The sequence below is a fragment of the Anoplophora glabripennis genome, unplaced genomic scaffold (genome assembly GCF_000390285.2).
Source record: "Anoplophora glabripennis isolate ALB-LARVAE unplaced genomic scaffold, Agla_2.0 scaffold5, whole genome shotgun sequence".
NCBI lineage: Eukaryota > Metazoa > Arthropoda > Insecta > Coleoptera > Cerambycidae > Anoplophora > Anoplophora glabripennis.
This window is the reverse complement of record NW_019416525.1, coordinates 984,635-1,000,517: the sequence shown is the minus strand read 5'-3', so window position 1 is coordinate 1,000,517 and position 15,883 is coordinate 984,635. Positions and strand designations below refer to the sequence as shown.

The following is a 15,883-nucleotide window of genomic DNA, read 5'->3' as shown; positions in this document are numbered from 1 at the left end:
TTTTTTTATTTCGTTTAACTGTGGTATCTTAGAATCCCTTAGATCATTCTTGTTTCAGTTACTTACTGGTGTGTTTTAAGAAGTGGAACGACATGCAGGATATTAAAAGAGAAAGTAATGATCTAGATTTAGTTACGTAAGGAACATTAGGTCGATTAACATAACCTCACAATGTTAATGAAATATTTTCAATTCACGAAAAAAAAATCAAAGTTTCCAATGGATATATTTTTATTTACATATTTTTTATATACGTGTTAAAACTATTTTCTAAGAATTTGTACATATTAAAGCTAAAAAGAGCAGTGCAATTTTCAGCTAGTCTAAATGTGGAATTATAAATCTATTTAGTTGCATTTATCAAAAGAATTTCTTCCGATTTACGTTTTATAATAAAAATGGGTATTGCCCAACAGACAACATTGCATACTTGGCGCGTTTATGGAAAAATATTCGGTGATGGAGAGTAAACTGATAAATTTGCTTTAAGGTGCAATTTAACAAGAGTGACTCCAAAATCGCCCATTTTGGCAAACTCTTAATTCGTTAAAAATTTTGTGCTAAATTATTGTATATCATTAGAATGTGTTACTGAGAAAGTTCCAAGACGAGTTCAGGTTTGGTTTTGGAGATATGTATTGAGCATATCCCTTTAAACCTTTAAGATTCACTGTTTTATGAGTTAGGAATCATCTGAAGTCAGAATTTCAAAATTCAAGATGGCGGACAAAATTTTTTAAATTGAACCAAATTGGGTATACAGGGGTTTTCGGGGTCGCTACGTTACGAATCCGAGAGCAGATTTGCAAAATTCAAAATGGTGGATCCAAGCTATCGGTAAAAAAAATTTGTGAATTTTTGATTTTTAAAATTTAGACCGTTAGCTTGGATCCACCATTTTGAATTTTGCAAATCTGCTCTCGGATTCGTAGTCAGCGACCCCAAAAACCCCTGTATACCCAATTTGATCGATGGTTCAATTTCAAAAATTTTGTCCGCCATATTGGCCCCGCCATCTTGAATTTTGAAATTCTGTCTTCAGATTCTAATCAGCAACCCCAAAAAACCTAAGGAACCACCTTGACCTTGATGATAGGCCATCTAAAAACGGTGAATCTTAAAGGTTTAAAGTGATATGCTCGATACATAATATCGCGAGTATTATTATTACTCATATCTCCAAAACCAAAGCTGAACTCATCTTGGAACTTTCTGGCCAACGCATTCTAATGATATACAATAATTTCGCACAAAATTTTTAACGAAATACGAATTTGCCAAAATGGGCGATTTTCGGGCTGCTTTTGGAGTCACTCTTTGTACAATTTTTGAAGAAAATACATTCTGTAACGTGTGCAATAAACACTTTATCAATATATTCTTTAAAATCTAGGTACCTAACATTAGTTTATATAAAAATTAACTAGGTTAAGTAAGTATCGCTAAAATAATGTGGCAAATCGTGCTGTACAAAAAAAAAATATAAGATAATTCTAAAACTTTACCTCGGTAGAAATCACAGTATTTTATTTTGTTTCAAGAAAAAGGTTTTATTTGAAGGTGATATGGGGAATATTAAAATGACCGTTATAAAATGTCTTATTTTTTAATATACAGGAACATTTATAGATTCAGACCAAAAAGTGTTTCCGAAACAGTATCTGAACGGTTTTTTCAAATTCTCAAATTTTTTGATGTGTATACCCTAGCAGTCGACTTACGTTCTCAGACATTCAGAAGTTCCAGAACTGGTCTCAAAAAATTTAATCAGCAAAATCAATATAAAAAGTTCACCCTGTATGCATGCAATGTTTTTTAATGTAACAAGGAATTTTAAAGTAATAATATAATTGTAGCAAGAACTAATTATTATTAAAAATGTTTTTATGGCGAATTCTCAGTTTTAGTCAAAACTTAATATTTATAAAAAATTCAAATAAAGTGTGACAAAAATATCATACACGTAACTTTCGTTACCCTCCCATTTGTATACTTTTAAAATTCCGAGTTACATTAAAAAATCGTGTACAGGGTGAATTTTGTGAAAAGAACATTCTAATTAAATTTTTTAATACCGGTCCTGGAAATTCTGAATGTCTGTCAGTTGAATGCCAGCCAACAGTATACAGGGTGTTTCAGAAAGACTTCCCGTAAATACAGGGGGTGGTAATACAACAAAAAATAAAAACAACCAAAAATTAGACAAAAAGTAAGAATTTTTAAGGCTTTTAATTAAACAATATTACAGTGTATAAAATAAATGACTTTCTCAAAGTAGGCTTATGTTAAAACATTGATGGATGTCTCATAAACAGAGTATACATTCTTAGTAATATTTTAAACTCTAATTAACCTGATACCAAAATTTTAGTGATTGTTAGTGACTGTGGTTAGTAATGACTAATTACATCCATCAATAAGTTTTGACATAAGCCTACTTTGAGAAAAGTCAATTATTTTATACACCGTAATATTGTAAGAGTTCAATTAAATGCCTTTTTCCTCGAAAACTGTCCACATTAGGAAGTTTTAACAAGAGTACATTATTTTTAGAAAATAAAATTGTACATTAGAAATTCGAGCCCGAATAGTAAAAAACCTAACCTTAGAAAAATTAGAACTTAAAATGTAATAGGATTGTAGCATACCATAACTAGCGCCCTCTATGAAATATACAAAAAATAATTAGACCAGCTTATATGGCATCCTTAAAAACCCCAGAATACCAAATTTCATAAAAATATTTCACACCGTTTGGAAAGTTTAGTAAAAATTCTATTTAAAAAATGTTGTCGCTCTGTATCTCGAAAACAAGAGAAGATATCTTATCATAAGTTCATAAGAAAAAGAATTCTTATTTTTTTGTCGTACTATCACCCCCTGTATTTACGGGAGGTCTTTCTGGAACACCCTGTATAGTTTCCCCAGAAAATTAGAGAATTTGAACAAACCATTCAAATATTGTATCGCAAAGAATTTTTGGTCTAAATCTACAAATGGCCCTGTGTATTAATAAAGAAGGGGAGTCGACGCTTTTTAATGTGTCATTTGATATTCGCTTTAATGGTAGAACTATTTAAAATTCACCCTGTATATAGTGAATTTCATCCATTGGACGTTTAACCGACTTCAGATTTCAGTTTTATGTTCACGCGAAATAATTTTTAAATCGAGAGCTGAGCTCTGTTTAAATAATTTTAATTGTGAGGTTATGTGGCGTAAAAGCAATTACGGCAATAAGCTATCTTACTTGTCCATGGTTAAACTTTGGGTTGAAAGTAAAAGTTCTTAGCTCTAACTATAATACATAATCAAACTGTGAAATACTGAACAATCTCGAATACTCAAATGTATCTACTTTAGGGATATCCGTTGATATTAAAGACTGGTATTGGCATATCATGTGTATACCTTCTTAAAAATTTATTGTGACTTATGCTCAAATCTGCACAAAATCTTTTATCTCGCTACGAAGTTTGGAAGTATCTAGTGTTAATCGAATAGTGCACGAATCTCCAGCTAAGAAAACTTTTACTTATCAACGGAAGGACCCAGCCCAGGTGATCTCTTGGTCAATTGAATATTTTTGTAGGTAGACATTTTAATCTATTTTACAGACGATGCTAATTTGGAAACATTCCAGTCGTATGCTAGTTGCAATTAAGATTGTACTTATGCAGTTATTAGTTGAATTCGTGCAGCTGTGCTATTTTATGATTCACCACTCGCTGAATTTTAAACGACAAGAGGGTGCAAATCTGGCTCTTCAGACGGACTAGTAGTTTATTATTAAGAGAAAATTGTTCCGTTTCCCTTTTGATAAACTGGCCTTAAAAATGTGGTAATACATAAATCGCAGGGAAAAAATTTCTAAATTTTCATTCAGGTGATTTTTTCTGAAAGGGTAGATTTCCCCTTAGATAGTGTTTTAAAAAAATTTGAAAAATACAGAGCAATACAGACTAAAATGTTGCAACGCTTTTAAAGAATATAGGCATCAATTGATCAAACAAAGCAAATTTTATATATTTTTGTTTTTAATATAACTAAAATAATTTATTTTTTGTACACTGTATAGGTAATAGAATTTTTAAGGTTCTAATGTGCTGATAAACACTCAATTTATTACATTAATTATAGATGTAATAGTAATTATATTAAAGCAATATAAAATGACAAAAGAAACAAATTATGTATGTTTAGAGGTCCGAGTTAAATTATTAGCCCCCTCACATTTTGATTGTCATTGAGTTTCTTGCTTTTAACATTTAATGTAATGATTTAATACACTAAATATATAATTTATATTCTATATGCTATTTTATTTACAACAAAATCACAAATAAATGCATTCACACTCGTGGGCGTAGCTACAACTTTTGCTTGGGCCCAGGAAAAAAAAAAGCCGCGCAAGACGACAGTTTAAGGACAACAATCTGACAGGACTGTGACAGTAAATTACATGTTAAGCGAATATGCTTTGTACAAAATTTTGAGACTGATGTAGATGGCGCTTTAAGCATATGCAATTTTTAATAATCTATTAATTGATCACTATTTTAGTGGAAATGTCGGATTTTCATTTACTTAACAAAAATAGCGCACGAAACAAAATAAAGAATACATCAAAATACTTCGAGTCTACGAAAATAAACTAATTGATTTGAGTATGTAGGCGTGGGCGAGCTATTTTAAGACCATATATTTTCTCCGTCTGCGTACTGTGTACAGTACGGGAAACAAGCGGGGGTCGCAAGCATTGGTTGTATTGAGGGCTGCCTACAAACGGGCGTAGGCCAACTTCCACACGTTTTAGTTCGATAACGATTTCAATAGAAAGAGAAGCCGCCATACGGCTGACGCTTGCGAGACGGCGACCGCACACTGCGTGACGTCAGTACTGACAGTCGTCACGACGAAGCGAATGGGAGGGGGTAGGTTTTACTGACGTCAGACGAAGTTATCCGACAACCATTTTGGCGACCCATCCTGTGTGCTAAAGCGAAAAGCTTTGGTACTGTCTGGTTGTTAGTGGTAAATTGTGCTGTGTTATAATTTGTCCACGTTTTTGTGGATCTCCAATATTATCCTGGCAACTCCAAATTCAATGTGTATGGCTATAGAGGTATGCAGATATGTTATAATATTGCTTAATTAATAATTGTTACGAACCGAGTAGTTTCTAATTCGGTACGTGAAGCGAGTCTTTCTCTTTTTTTGGCAAATTTTGTGCAAAATTTGATACGCTGCATGTTTTATCGGGATTTGGCAGCTACCTTGTAGATTCGTAAATAACGAAACTATTGCTCATTTGGACACAGCTGCATTGATGATGCTATAAAACCATTTGTCGCAAATAATCCAAAAAATATTTTCAAATACAAAAATCCTTCAAATTAACGCAACTAAAACATTGTTTTCCATTTTTGACTATATAAATAACTAACCTTTTGAATGCATATAGTGTAGCAATTTTTTAATCAAAGTACAATTGTTATCTGTGCGATTTGTGATAGGAGCGGCAGTAAACTAGGAGTGTAGATTAAAACTATAAAAATTTTCATCCTAATCAAGCTAAGTACAGTTGATCAGTTGCTCACGACGCTGATTTTTATTTTTCGCGAATTAACAAGGCCATGCTATGGCTAGGAAACATTACTTTTACTTCATTAAAAATAAACGAAGCTTTAATTGCACTGAACGCTGAGAACAGTTCAAATTAGCCCTTTGGCGAAAGCGAATTAAGATATCGGCGAATTTTGTTTTCCCCTCAACTGGAAAAATCTCGGCAGCAAACAATCGGTTCCCCAGCAAAAACAACAAACATATGGCATTTCCTTATTCATTTAAGAGATACAAACCGGCTATGGGCTCGCATTTTGCGCTCCTGCAAATATATTACCCGAAGTTAAAAATACCATTGTTATTATGTGAAGCAAATTGGGGTTTTCCAGTACGTTAAGAAAATTTTAGCAAGTGAAGTGAACTTGTTCGATTGCCAGAGTTTATCAAGCGGACTCTGTACATCTTAATTTATACGTACCTACCTATACACCTTGGCTATAAAGCAAGCAGGTAAAATCTGTATACAATGGTGCTTGGATATAATTCCCTAAAGGACGGTCTTTGGACTGACATGTGTGAGGTGACTAGACTTGATTGCATACGTTAGTTCTGAATAAAATCACCCGATTCACCTCAAAGCATTTCCTGATGTGGATTATTAATTTCATAGGCATTGAAAAGCGGATGCGATAAAACACAATTGAACGGTTGGTTGAGCATTTAAATAATGCTAAAACCATTTAAAGTAAATCGTGTCCGAGTCTGGGTGAGAACGAAAGGTGAGCGAAACTACATACACATTAAAGCTCCACACATAATAATTATTACTTCCGTACCTCATTTATACGCGAACAAAATTTAATTTGACACCTCGAATGCGTTTTTCCAGTTTGGAAACATTGCTCAATATTACAACTCGTTACTTACTTCGGCCTGTGTATCGAGTAAGCGCAAGTTATTCCACGAAATTTGTACTCACTGGGGCGGAAGTTTCATTGAGGAAAAAGGGATAATCTTATTACACAACTTTAATCCAATTTTTTCGCGCTACAGTTGCGGAAGTAAGCCCCTGGATTTAGCCTATATTTATGACATGACAACTTCCGTTCAAGGATCCTTTTCGTTATTTTTTTTTACGTGTAACAAAGTCGATTGATACATGATATAAATCAGTAACTAATACAGTATCGCCGTAATATGAGTTTGTTTGGCTACTGAGCCTGATATGACAACATTGAAGGTCAGTACGATTTTGCTGTAGCCTAACTGACGCAAATACGTCCATAGAAATCACTACTGATTGCAAATGCCATTGTTATATTCCAGCTTATACCGTTCAAAGAGCGCAAACGATTTTGGAATAAGTACTTTATTTGTATTTGATGTGGCAACAATTAATAATGCCGGGAGAGCATCCCACGCCGTGTTTTAGGGTGCGTCATTCGCTCCACCCTCGTAGGATAATAAAAATGATTTATTACCGATCGGTTTATTGCGTAAGTTACATTCGAATCACTTCGTCCTGCGGGTTTGCGGTCGTCTTCCGCTCATCCTTTGTACAAATACAAATTTTAGTTTTGCGGTATGGGTACACTTGGTTTTTGTCGGGTTGCATGGGAGGTCGTTGACTCGGGCTAGATGTCGATCAACTTGGCCCCACGAAGACCCTATCAATTCCCCCAGTCTGCGTTGTAGTGGCTAATGTCGCATTCTATCATCTCGTAAAGGATTTACGGGGAAGGGCAAAGAGGGATTAATATTTCTGGCAAGTTTACTCACTTTTCTCACGTAGAAACAAAAATTTGGAGAATCAACATATTCACGCGGAGTTCCGCTTAAAATGACACGTTCGTGACTCATTTGCGGAAAAACTCGTATGAATTAATGTTACCGGCTCAATATTACGCAACTGAAAAGAAAAACATTGCAATAATTGTCACCCGTTTTCGAGAAATGTAGATTTGCATAATACTATTTAATTATTGTAACATGAAACTTTTACAGCTGGGTCGTGCGTCACATGGTAAAATAAACCGCACAGATACATAGAAATTCGAGTTTTAGTATCAAGTAGGCTGTGACGAAGATTTTTCCGTACGATTTACCTCGTCCTAGATAAAATTAAGATGTGTACACACTAAGATTGCGGAACTACGTGTGTAGTCGTTGCCTTACAGCCCCTTCACGATAATACAAATTTTACTTTATCAAAGTATGTAATTTTTTTAGATAAGTTGTTTACGATAACTTTGGATTTGATTAATCTACTTACATGGCGCCAAAAAATATTGTGTCACTCAGCCGATATGTAGATCTTGTCAAGATTATCTTCATTCTAGAAATCAAACGTTTCTAGTATTTCCCATATCGAAGGGTACCTTTGTTTCAGTTGAGTTTTAATGAAAATCTAGATTAGAAATTATTATCGAAACATTGAACGTGTAAATAAGAAACAAATCAAAAGAACTTAGTTTTGTGTGTAGATAAACGCAGAGTTCGTCGAAAATATTTCTTAAGATCGACCGAGCAACGTGAAAAATTCAGCGGATGTGACTAATTTTCTCAGATAAGTCATTTCGAGCTTGTACTATCAAAGACAATTAACATTAAAATTTATTGGGATCTTGGAAACATGTTTATCGCCACTTCAAACCGGCTCTAAAACAACAACATTGTATACCTAACCAGGTTTGCTAGATCCAGTAAAATTGTATCATTTTATCTTGCAACTTTGTGACAAACATAATTACAAGATTATCACAGTCGCCGTTTAATCCACCAGTTATTAACGAGGTATGCTTTTATGACGCTCTCATTTAACTACAATGACAATCGATTTGCTGTAATAATCCACAACTATCATGTTTTTTGTACTGGTTGGGCATATTTCGTTTCAACATTACAAAAAATTCATACCCTACCCTAATAATTTCAATATCGATTTTATTTGCTAAATAATACGTTAACGGGCAGATTTTACTAATCTTTCGAACCTTAATAACGCTTTAATGACAATTTTATGGCATGGATTAGATAACACCACCGCCCTAATCTAAATATTGCACATATTATTGGTAATTTAATATAGCTGCAATTATATTTCGTACCTGCGTTGGAAAAAGGGTTGTAATTTTAATATAAAGCAAAATTGAACTCAGGGTACCTGGTATCTGGACCGTAATTACACTATGAATGTTATAAAACTTAATCGGCCTTGGTTGGTATGCAGAATCACTAATTTACGTTACCAAGTTATTATTTGAAATTACGCTGTGGAAATAATAACATATTTATGGAAATCTGCATTATAAATACGATATGATAAACTGATTTATCAAATTGAAGCTTGCAGTTTCTAGTTTCAGGATCAGAAAGTCAAAATTTGTTGACCACTTTTATGAAATCGTATGAAATCAAGCGGAAAAAATCTTTTCAATATTTTTGCTTCACTTTCTAAAAGGTCCACTGGCTTCAACAATTTTTTTTGGCAATCCCATTTGAGCAGGGTATTTAGTTATAATTATTACTATTATTTAAATAATTTTTGTTTAAACAAATTAAAAAATATATAGGTATTTGGAAATTAATTTTTCGGTAAAACATTTTTTACATACAGTATATTGTGTAAAATTCAATTCTAAAACTTTTTTTCCTCTTCAATATTCTTCCAAAATGCATAGGTTCCAAGATATAAGTAAAAAATAGATAAAATAGATATTTTTTAAACATTTTTGCAATTTTCAAAATGTTCCGGACCTCGCCCCGATCTAGGGATCTACAATTTTATTATGCGATTTGTACTCCAGAAAAAAATTGCTTGTCCTCTCTCACATCCACCTCAAAAACAGATCCGCCCTGGTCTAATAGACTTACCGTAAAACATCCCAAAGATACCCTCGAGAGTTCAAACCGCTGATTATTTTTTCATTGTGATTCGAATGATTGAAATTGTGACTTTTGCTAAAAATCAATTACTTAAAGGATACATTTTGAATCTTTTATTATTTTTTTTAAATTGAGTGTGTTTTTTTCGCAAAAATCCATGAAATCTTTTCCGTATATTCGTAAATAAAATATATTTTTTTTTCAAATTTTTTTGTTTACCTTTTTGACGAAAATATTTTTTTTATCAAAAACCGTCTTGTAGGGAATACTTTGAAGTTTTCAAAACTTTGCTTAGATTTTCTGCCTCTCATTAGTTACCGATTAATGTAATTATTAAAAACAAAAAAGTAATTTTTGTATCGAACGACGAAATTTAGCAACAAATCATCGTATAAGGTCTTGAATAACGCAAATTAAAGAAAGAGGATGAATAAAAAAGAGCTGACAGGTGGGCTTGCCAAAAAAAAAAAATGGACATTTGAAAGTGAAGCAAAAATTGAGATAATTTTTTCTGCTAGATTTCTTGTCATTGTTTAAACTTTTGACTTTCAGATCCTGAAACTAGAAACTTCAAGCTTACATGTGCTTTTTTTTATTGTTCTACGAGTTTTCGCGAAGTTAGAGAAAAAATTATTAATAATTAATAAAACGTAAACTATCAGTGATAAAGCTACGTTATAGCGGGTATAATTTGTATTTACCCTGAGTATTTTTCATAATTGATTGCGTTCTGTCGTCACCCAAAATGTAGTTACGAAACACCACCACCACGGTTTTCGGCAAGTGATAATAAGGGGAGGGATACTGGTACTATTTTTAGAGGCGGGACAGGACTCGAATTTAAAACAAATTGTCCCTAACCTACAGAACTACACCCGAATACCGATCCTGATAGTTACCCGTGTTCTTAACCCTTCGTTGATCCATTATCAGTAGCGTTCTTGTCGGAAGGTTAAGTAGGTCGTGCATTCGAGTGATAGATGCCCGGGTATCAGTCAGTTAAAGTGTCTAGACGGTCTGTATAAATAATAAATGTAAGTGCCTCTGAACCAAGAGACGTGTTAGATTCGCATGTGTGTGTTGGGGTTATTTCGAGTGCCTTCTGAATTCGAAAACAAAACGGGTTCGAAAATAGTGCGCCGACCACGTGTGCTTTGTTTTTAAATCGTAGAACGCAAAACTCCGTGCATTTTTTCTGTTTGTTTGCCTTCTGCCCTACCACCAAAAATTGATAGTACGTAGTACCGTGTAAAAATAAACGCGGGGGACTGCCAAGATGGTTGTTTTTAGTCAACTTTCCAATTATGACCACCGCACGAATTGTCCGGTATTTGTTAAGCAAATCGTCATTGATAGATACGTATTAAAAATTGCTCCCAACTTGTAAACAAGAGTTAATCTCGTACACTGTTCACCTTTGATATACATGCTTTGTACAGGGAGTTCGGAAACTTTGACGCATACTTTCGTCTTTCACGGGAAATGTAAACGTTTCTTGATGCTTCAGTATTCAGGATTTCACGATTACAGTGGTTGATTGGAAAGTAATGAACATATTTTTCTCTTGACGTGTAAACATGGACTTGAAGTGCACTGGGAAAAGAGAAATTTTATCGTGACACGCCGTACGTGCTTCTAATGGTTACAGTCGCAAAGATAAACAACGTTACTGATATTACATCGCGGTGTCGCCTTACGTGTAAGATCATTTAACAACATTTAAATTAACGCCTGTAATTGCTTTCAGCATGAAGGTGACATTGATTTGAATATTTCCCGTCATCTTGTATTTATAAAACAATTTGATGTTTTGGCAGGATCTCAAGTATTTTTGGAAGGGTCAATGTTACATCCAGGTTTTGATTTAAGGACCAGACAACTCCAATTTCATTTAAAAATAAAGAAAATCGGGTCCAACAATACAATAGAAAAAACCTCGGCCTTAAAAATTTTCAAATAGCAGAAAGCTAGTTCTGCTGATTTCGGTTAAGTGTACATTATCGCGGATTATGAACACTTATCTAATCTGGGGGTATATTTTCTATGGAACATGAAACAGATAAGATCCCGAGTTAATGGTTTTGTAGATAAAAGTATACGTCAACTGTAGATAACCGATGTTCAAAGTGTGTTTAAGATGCTCACAGCAGATAAGTCTAAAAATACCAGAGCTATCATTCGCAAAAATGCTAGTTGTTGCAAAGCGTGTCAACGAAAAGTACATATAGCTGTTAGTATGACAGTTGCGGTGTTGTTAAACAACCACCGTAAGTATAATTCAATATCCATTTCGTCGAACACTGGGGTTGTTGTAAAACGCGTTTACGTTTCAAGTTGATTAAAAGGTGAACGTAAATGAGGTGTAGTGTTGGGGTGCGTCGTTGGTGTTTTTAACTGTTATTATTTTTTTCAGTGTTTTGGTGAGACAGTGCTCGCATACATGGAGTTCCACTTGGACAGCGCAGAATATTGCCAGGCCCAACACAAATAAATTAATAATAAAATAATAAACCACTGAACTTAGTCATTTTTAACATCATTGCCATAATTATTGGATTTACCTCATCGAAAGCCAAATAAGTACGTTGATTTTCCCAATTTTATCGACACCGACGAGAAAAATTAATTTATATTGTATTTTAGTTCCGTTCTTCCCTAAATTTGCTGAAGCATATCAACCTAGTGTAAATAAATAACAATTATTAAAACCGAAAAAAAAGTTCTAATAACTTTTTTGTTTGTAAAAGACTGAATTTATTTTCACCATCTAACACCAAAAACTTAATTATTTTTTAACGAATTCTTTTGGTAAATTCGGAGACTGCCGAGGTCTCCAGTAGTTGTGTGATATTCTAAATTACCTTGTGTTGCGGGGGAATGAATCATACTTCTCAAGGACAAGCCGGGCTCATCACGACAGCCATGCGCCAGAAGGACATCAGGCCAGCTCCTGCTGAAATCGAATACAAGGGATTCAAATTTTTGATCACTGACAGGCCTTCCGATCAGAACATCCACGTCTACATCCAGGTAAGTTCATTTCGGAAGTTTACGTTTCTTATTCGATCAACCGAAATTGTTTTCTTAGTGTAGAACACATCCTTGAATTTTTATAATATCATCGACACCAGGAAGATAAGAGATAACGATTACAAGCACGTCCTAATCCTTATATAATCTTATTAAAATTGTTTACGAATTAAAATGGAACCAGAGCATATTTGTATAAAGTTTCTGGAGCTTAATGTTGTATACTTTGGATTATAAGTGCACTCATAAGTTTTATAAATAAAATTTTTGACATGCAGTTTTAAACAGAGCAGCATTAACGTACAAAATATTTATTTGTTTAAAATCGGATGCTAATAAAAGTACTTAGCCCAAATATGTTAAAAAAAAAAACAGTATTAGCAGGTACAGGTTTATTGGTTATAAATGTCAACTCCTCTCAACTCTTTTATTTTTAATTCAAGAAGAAAATGCAAAGTACGAAACAACTAGAACTTGTTTTGATGATATTCTATTAACTATTAAATCTTCCAGACGTTCGTAACGGAAATAACTGAAGAAATAGAATTAATAAATAAAAACAACGTAATAATTGCAAAAGCAAAACGTAAATTAAACCGCTGTTACAGGTTATGCGTAGAACAAGCCAGAATCCACGTTTTATTTACGTAGTTTTTTATTTTTTTCACTTCGAAAAGGAAGAAAAAGCGTGGGCGATAGCTTAAATATCCTACTATATTTCATAAACGGTTATAAATAAAAAATAAATGTTTATATTGTAGCGAGAAATGCAGATTTCGAACATCTAAAAACGTACTATTTAAAAAACTACTGTACAGTCCAGGAAATATAGAGTTGGACGCGACTTTTTGTTTCGGCAAGCTGAATTTATCACTATAGATGCTAAATATTATGTACAATAACATATCAGTTTCCACAGTCATAAAAATTGGGGGAAGATTGTTTACAGGGTGGTTAATTGTATAATTTTTACGTAAATTCAAGTTTTTCGCTTATAACTTTTGTCCGTTCATTTCCACGAGAAAACAGTAAATGACTTTTTTTTTGTCTTCAAAAGACCTACAAAACTAGCCCTCGAGCGTCAAAAAATATTGATTAGATCAAAAGTTATAAACAGAAAAAGTTTATTTATGACTTTTGAATTAAACATTTATAAACTGCGTTATTATTACCAGAACATTTTGTCATCTCATGTGGCGTTTGTGCATTTTAATGAAATATTTGTGCCGATTTGTAAAAAATTCTTGAGGTTTATGGGAAATTACCCCGATACGAAAATCGAAACGGCAGCGGGTGCCTGCAATGCACTGTCGTAAAAATACACTCCGCGGTAACGATTGGGCGCGACTAGGTTAGTAGGCCATGGAAACTCTTTTCCAAATATGTCCGTTTGTAACAATTGAAAGCGTCTTTGCACGCTAGAAATTAGAAACAACCGATGCGGCCAACAGGCCTTCCACCGACGTTACAATGCCATATTTTTACCTCGCCGATAAATCGTTAATCACATTACAATGCAGTTCACCGCGACATCCACCGGAAGGTCCAAATTTATGTCACTTCCAGTTATAGTTAGGGTTGGCTGAACATTTACCGCTTTATTTAAGAGCTTCGTTAAGTACTTTTTTTCAAGTAAAATGTTTTTATTGCACTCCGGTTTACTTATATTGGGCTGTCTCTAATATTAAAATACGACCAAAAGAATGTAAGTACAAACGTAAGCGTTTAAAAGTTATTGCCAGTACAGCACACGCAGTCAAATCTTTATCAATGCAATAACGTTTATTATACATTCTTTTGGTCATATCGCCCTTTACATTAGAGATTATATGCCCATTAAACGCATACCTTTGTGAGATAGAAAGCGCTAGAACGTAATATGGAAGAATATAGGGAGTGTTTCGATTTATATTTATTTATAGACACCGAATAGAAAAGTCAATTTTTCCCCTTTTTTAAGAGTATTTTTTAAACTTGTATTTGGCTTATTTTCATTCGAAAAAACGTTATTCTACTCTCAAAATGATCCCATACCAATTTCTATGAAGACCGATTCACTTTTTGACTCGCGTACAATTCGTCGAACATTTTATTATTTTTTAAAAACAATTTTCCTATTTTTGCAAATAAGTTTTCCCTTTTTTACGGACAGCGCTGTAGTCGTTAAAAAATTAATGAATTAAGTGTGCGCTTCCATAGAAAGAATGGAAATTTTATCGCGTCCCCAAATCTGGCATCAGCGCACTGCACTCTTTTTGTTTTCTGTTTCCAGGAGCTGCAAAAACACAATGTGACCGCAGTGGTGAGGGTCTGCGAACCATCCTACGAAGTAGACGAACTGAACAAGGTAAACATCGAGGTGTTTGACTTGTCCTACGACGACGGCACCTTCCCACCCAACAAAATAGTAGAGGAATGGTTCAAAGTCCTCAAGAAACAATTCAACGACAATCCAGACGGCTGCGTCGCGGTGCACTGCATCGCCGGCCTTGGCAGGGCCCCCGTCATGGTTGCTTTGGCCCTTATTGAACTCGGACTTAAGTATGAAGAGGCTGTTGAACTTATCAGGGAGTAAGTATACCCGTGATTCGTGACGAGCTGCACGTAGTGATAGTAATGGCCAGAAAACTCAAAACCACGCGGTTTTTGCGGTAATTCGCTTAAAACTTTTTAAATCGTACTCATCCGGTCGTTTACAATGTGACACTTATAGCGGATTTAGGTCTAGACAGGATTTTATTACTTCTGGAGCACCCCAGGGCTCTAATCTGGGTCCTCTTACATTTTCTATTTTCGTTAACGATAAAAAATTTTCTACTGTTTATTTTAAGTTGTCATAAATTAAACTAAACTTCGATTTCGAATGTTGACTGTGTACAACGTATATTCAAATTTTGGGAGCATCAACTTGGTTCTAGGGTTAAAAAATTCGATAAAACTTCTTAATACTTTCGCAGTCGTTGGCGATACATCACTTATAGCAGATTTGAATCTAGTCGGTTTCTTATTACTTCTGGAGTACCCCAGGGCTCTAATCTGGGCCCTCTTATATTTTCGTTAACGGCATTACACTTTATCGTAATTGTTATAAATTAATCCATAACTGTACTCTTGGCTTTCAACTTTTGGGAACGAACGTCACTTTTTATGTGGTATGTAACTCCGGGACAATCCCAGAGGTTCTTAATAAGTTTTAATAATTTTTTTTTTTCAACTAAGTATTGAAAATGTCGAAAAACTAATTCCCGAGTCTCCCTACCATTTCATTTGAAGATTTCAGAAAATCAAACAAAAATATGGACTGTTCATCAGTTAAAAAAAAATTTTGACTTTTCAATTTTTCCAAAACAGTTCAAAAACCGTTACATATGCGTTCTGATATCGAAAAATGCACCTCACAAAT

At 34.1% G+C, this 15,883-nt stretch overlaps 1 protein-coding gene across 5 annotated transcripts; it reads left to right on the top strand.

The window, feature by feature from the left end:
- Window positions 1-4,958: 4,958 nt before the first annotated feature.
- On the top strand, window positions 4,959-15,051 carry LOC108907516 (protein tyrosine phosphatase type IVA 1; the record flags this gene model as incomplete). 5 transcript variants are annotated; one of them, XM_018711247.1, is given in 4 exon segments in its annotated part: window positions 4,959-5,125; window positions 11,864-12,030; window positions 12,094-12,480; window positions 14,753-15,051. In XM_018711247.1, coding segments are annotated over 2 exon segments (452 nt in total), but the record flags the coding sequence as incomplete, so codon positions are not given.
- Window positions 15,052-15,883: the final 832 nt, after the last annotated feature.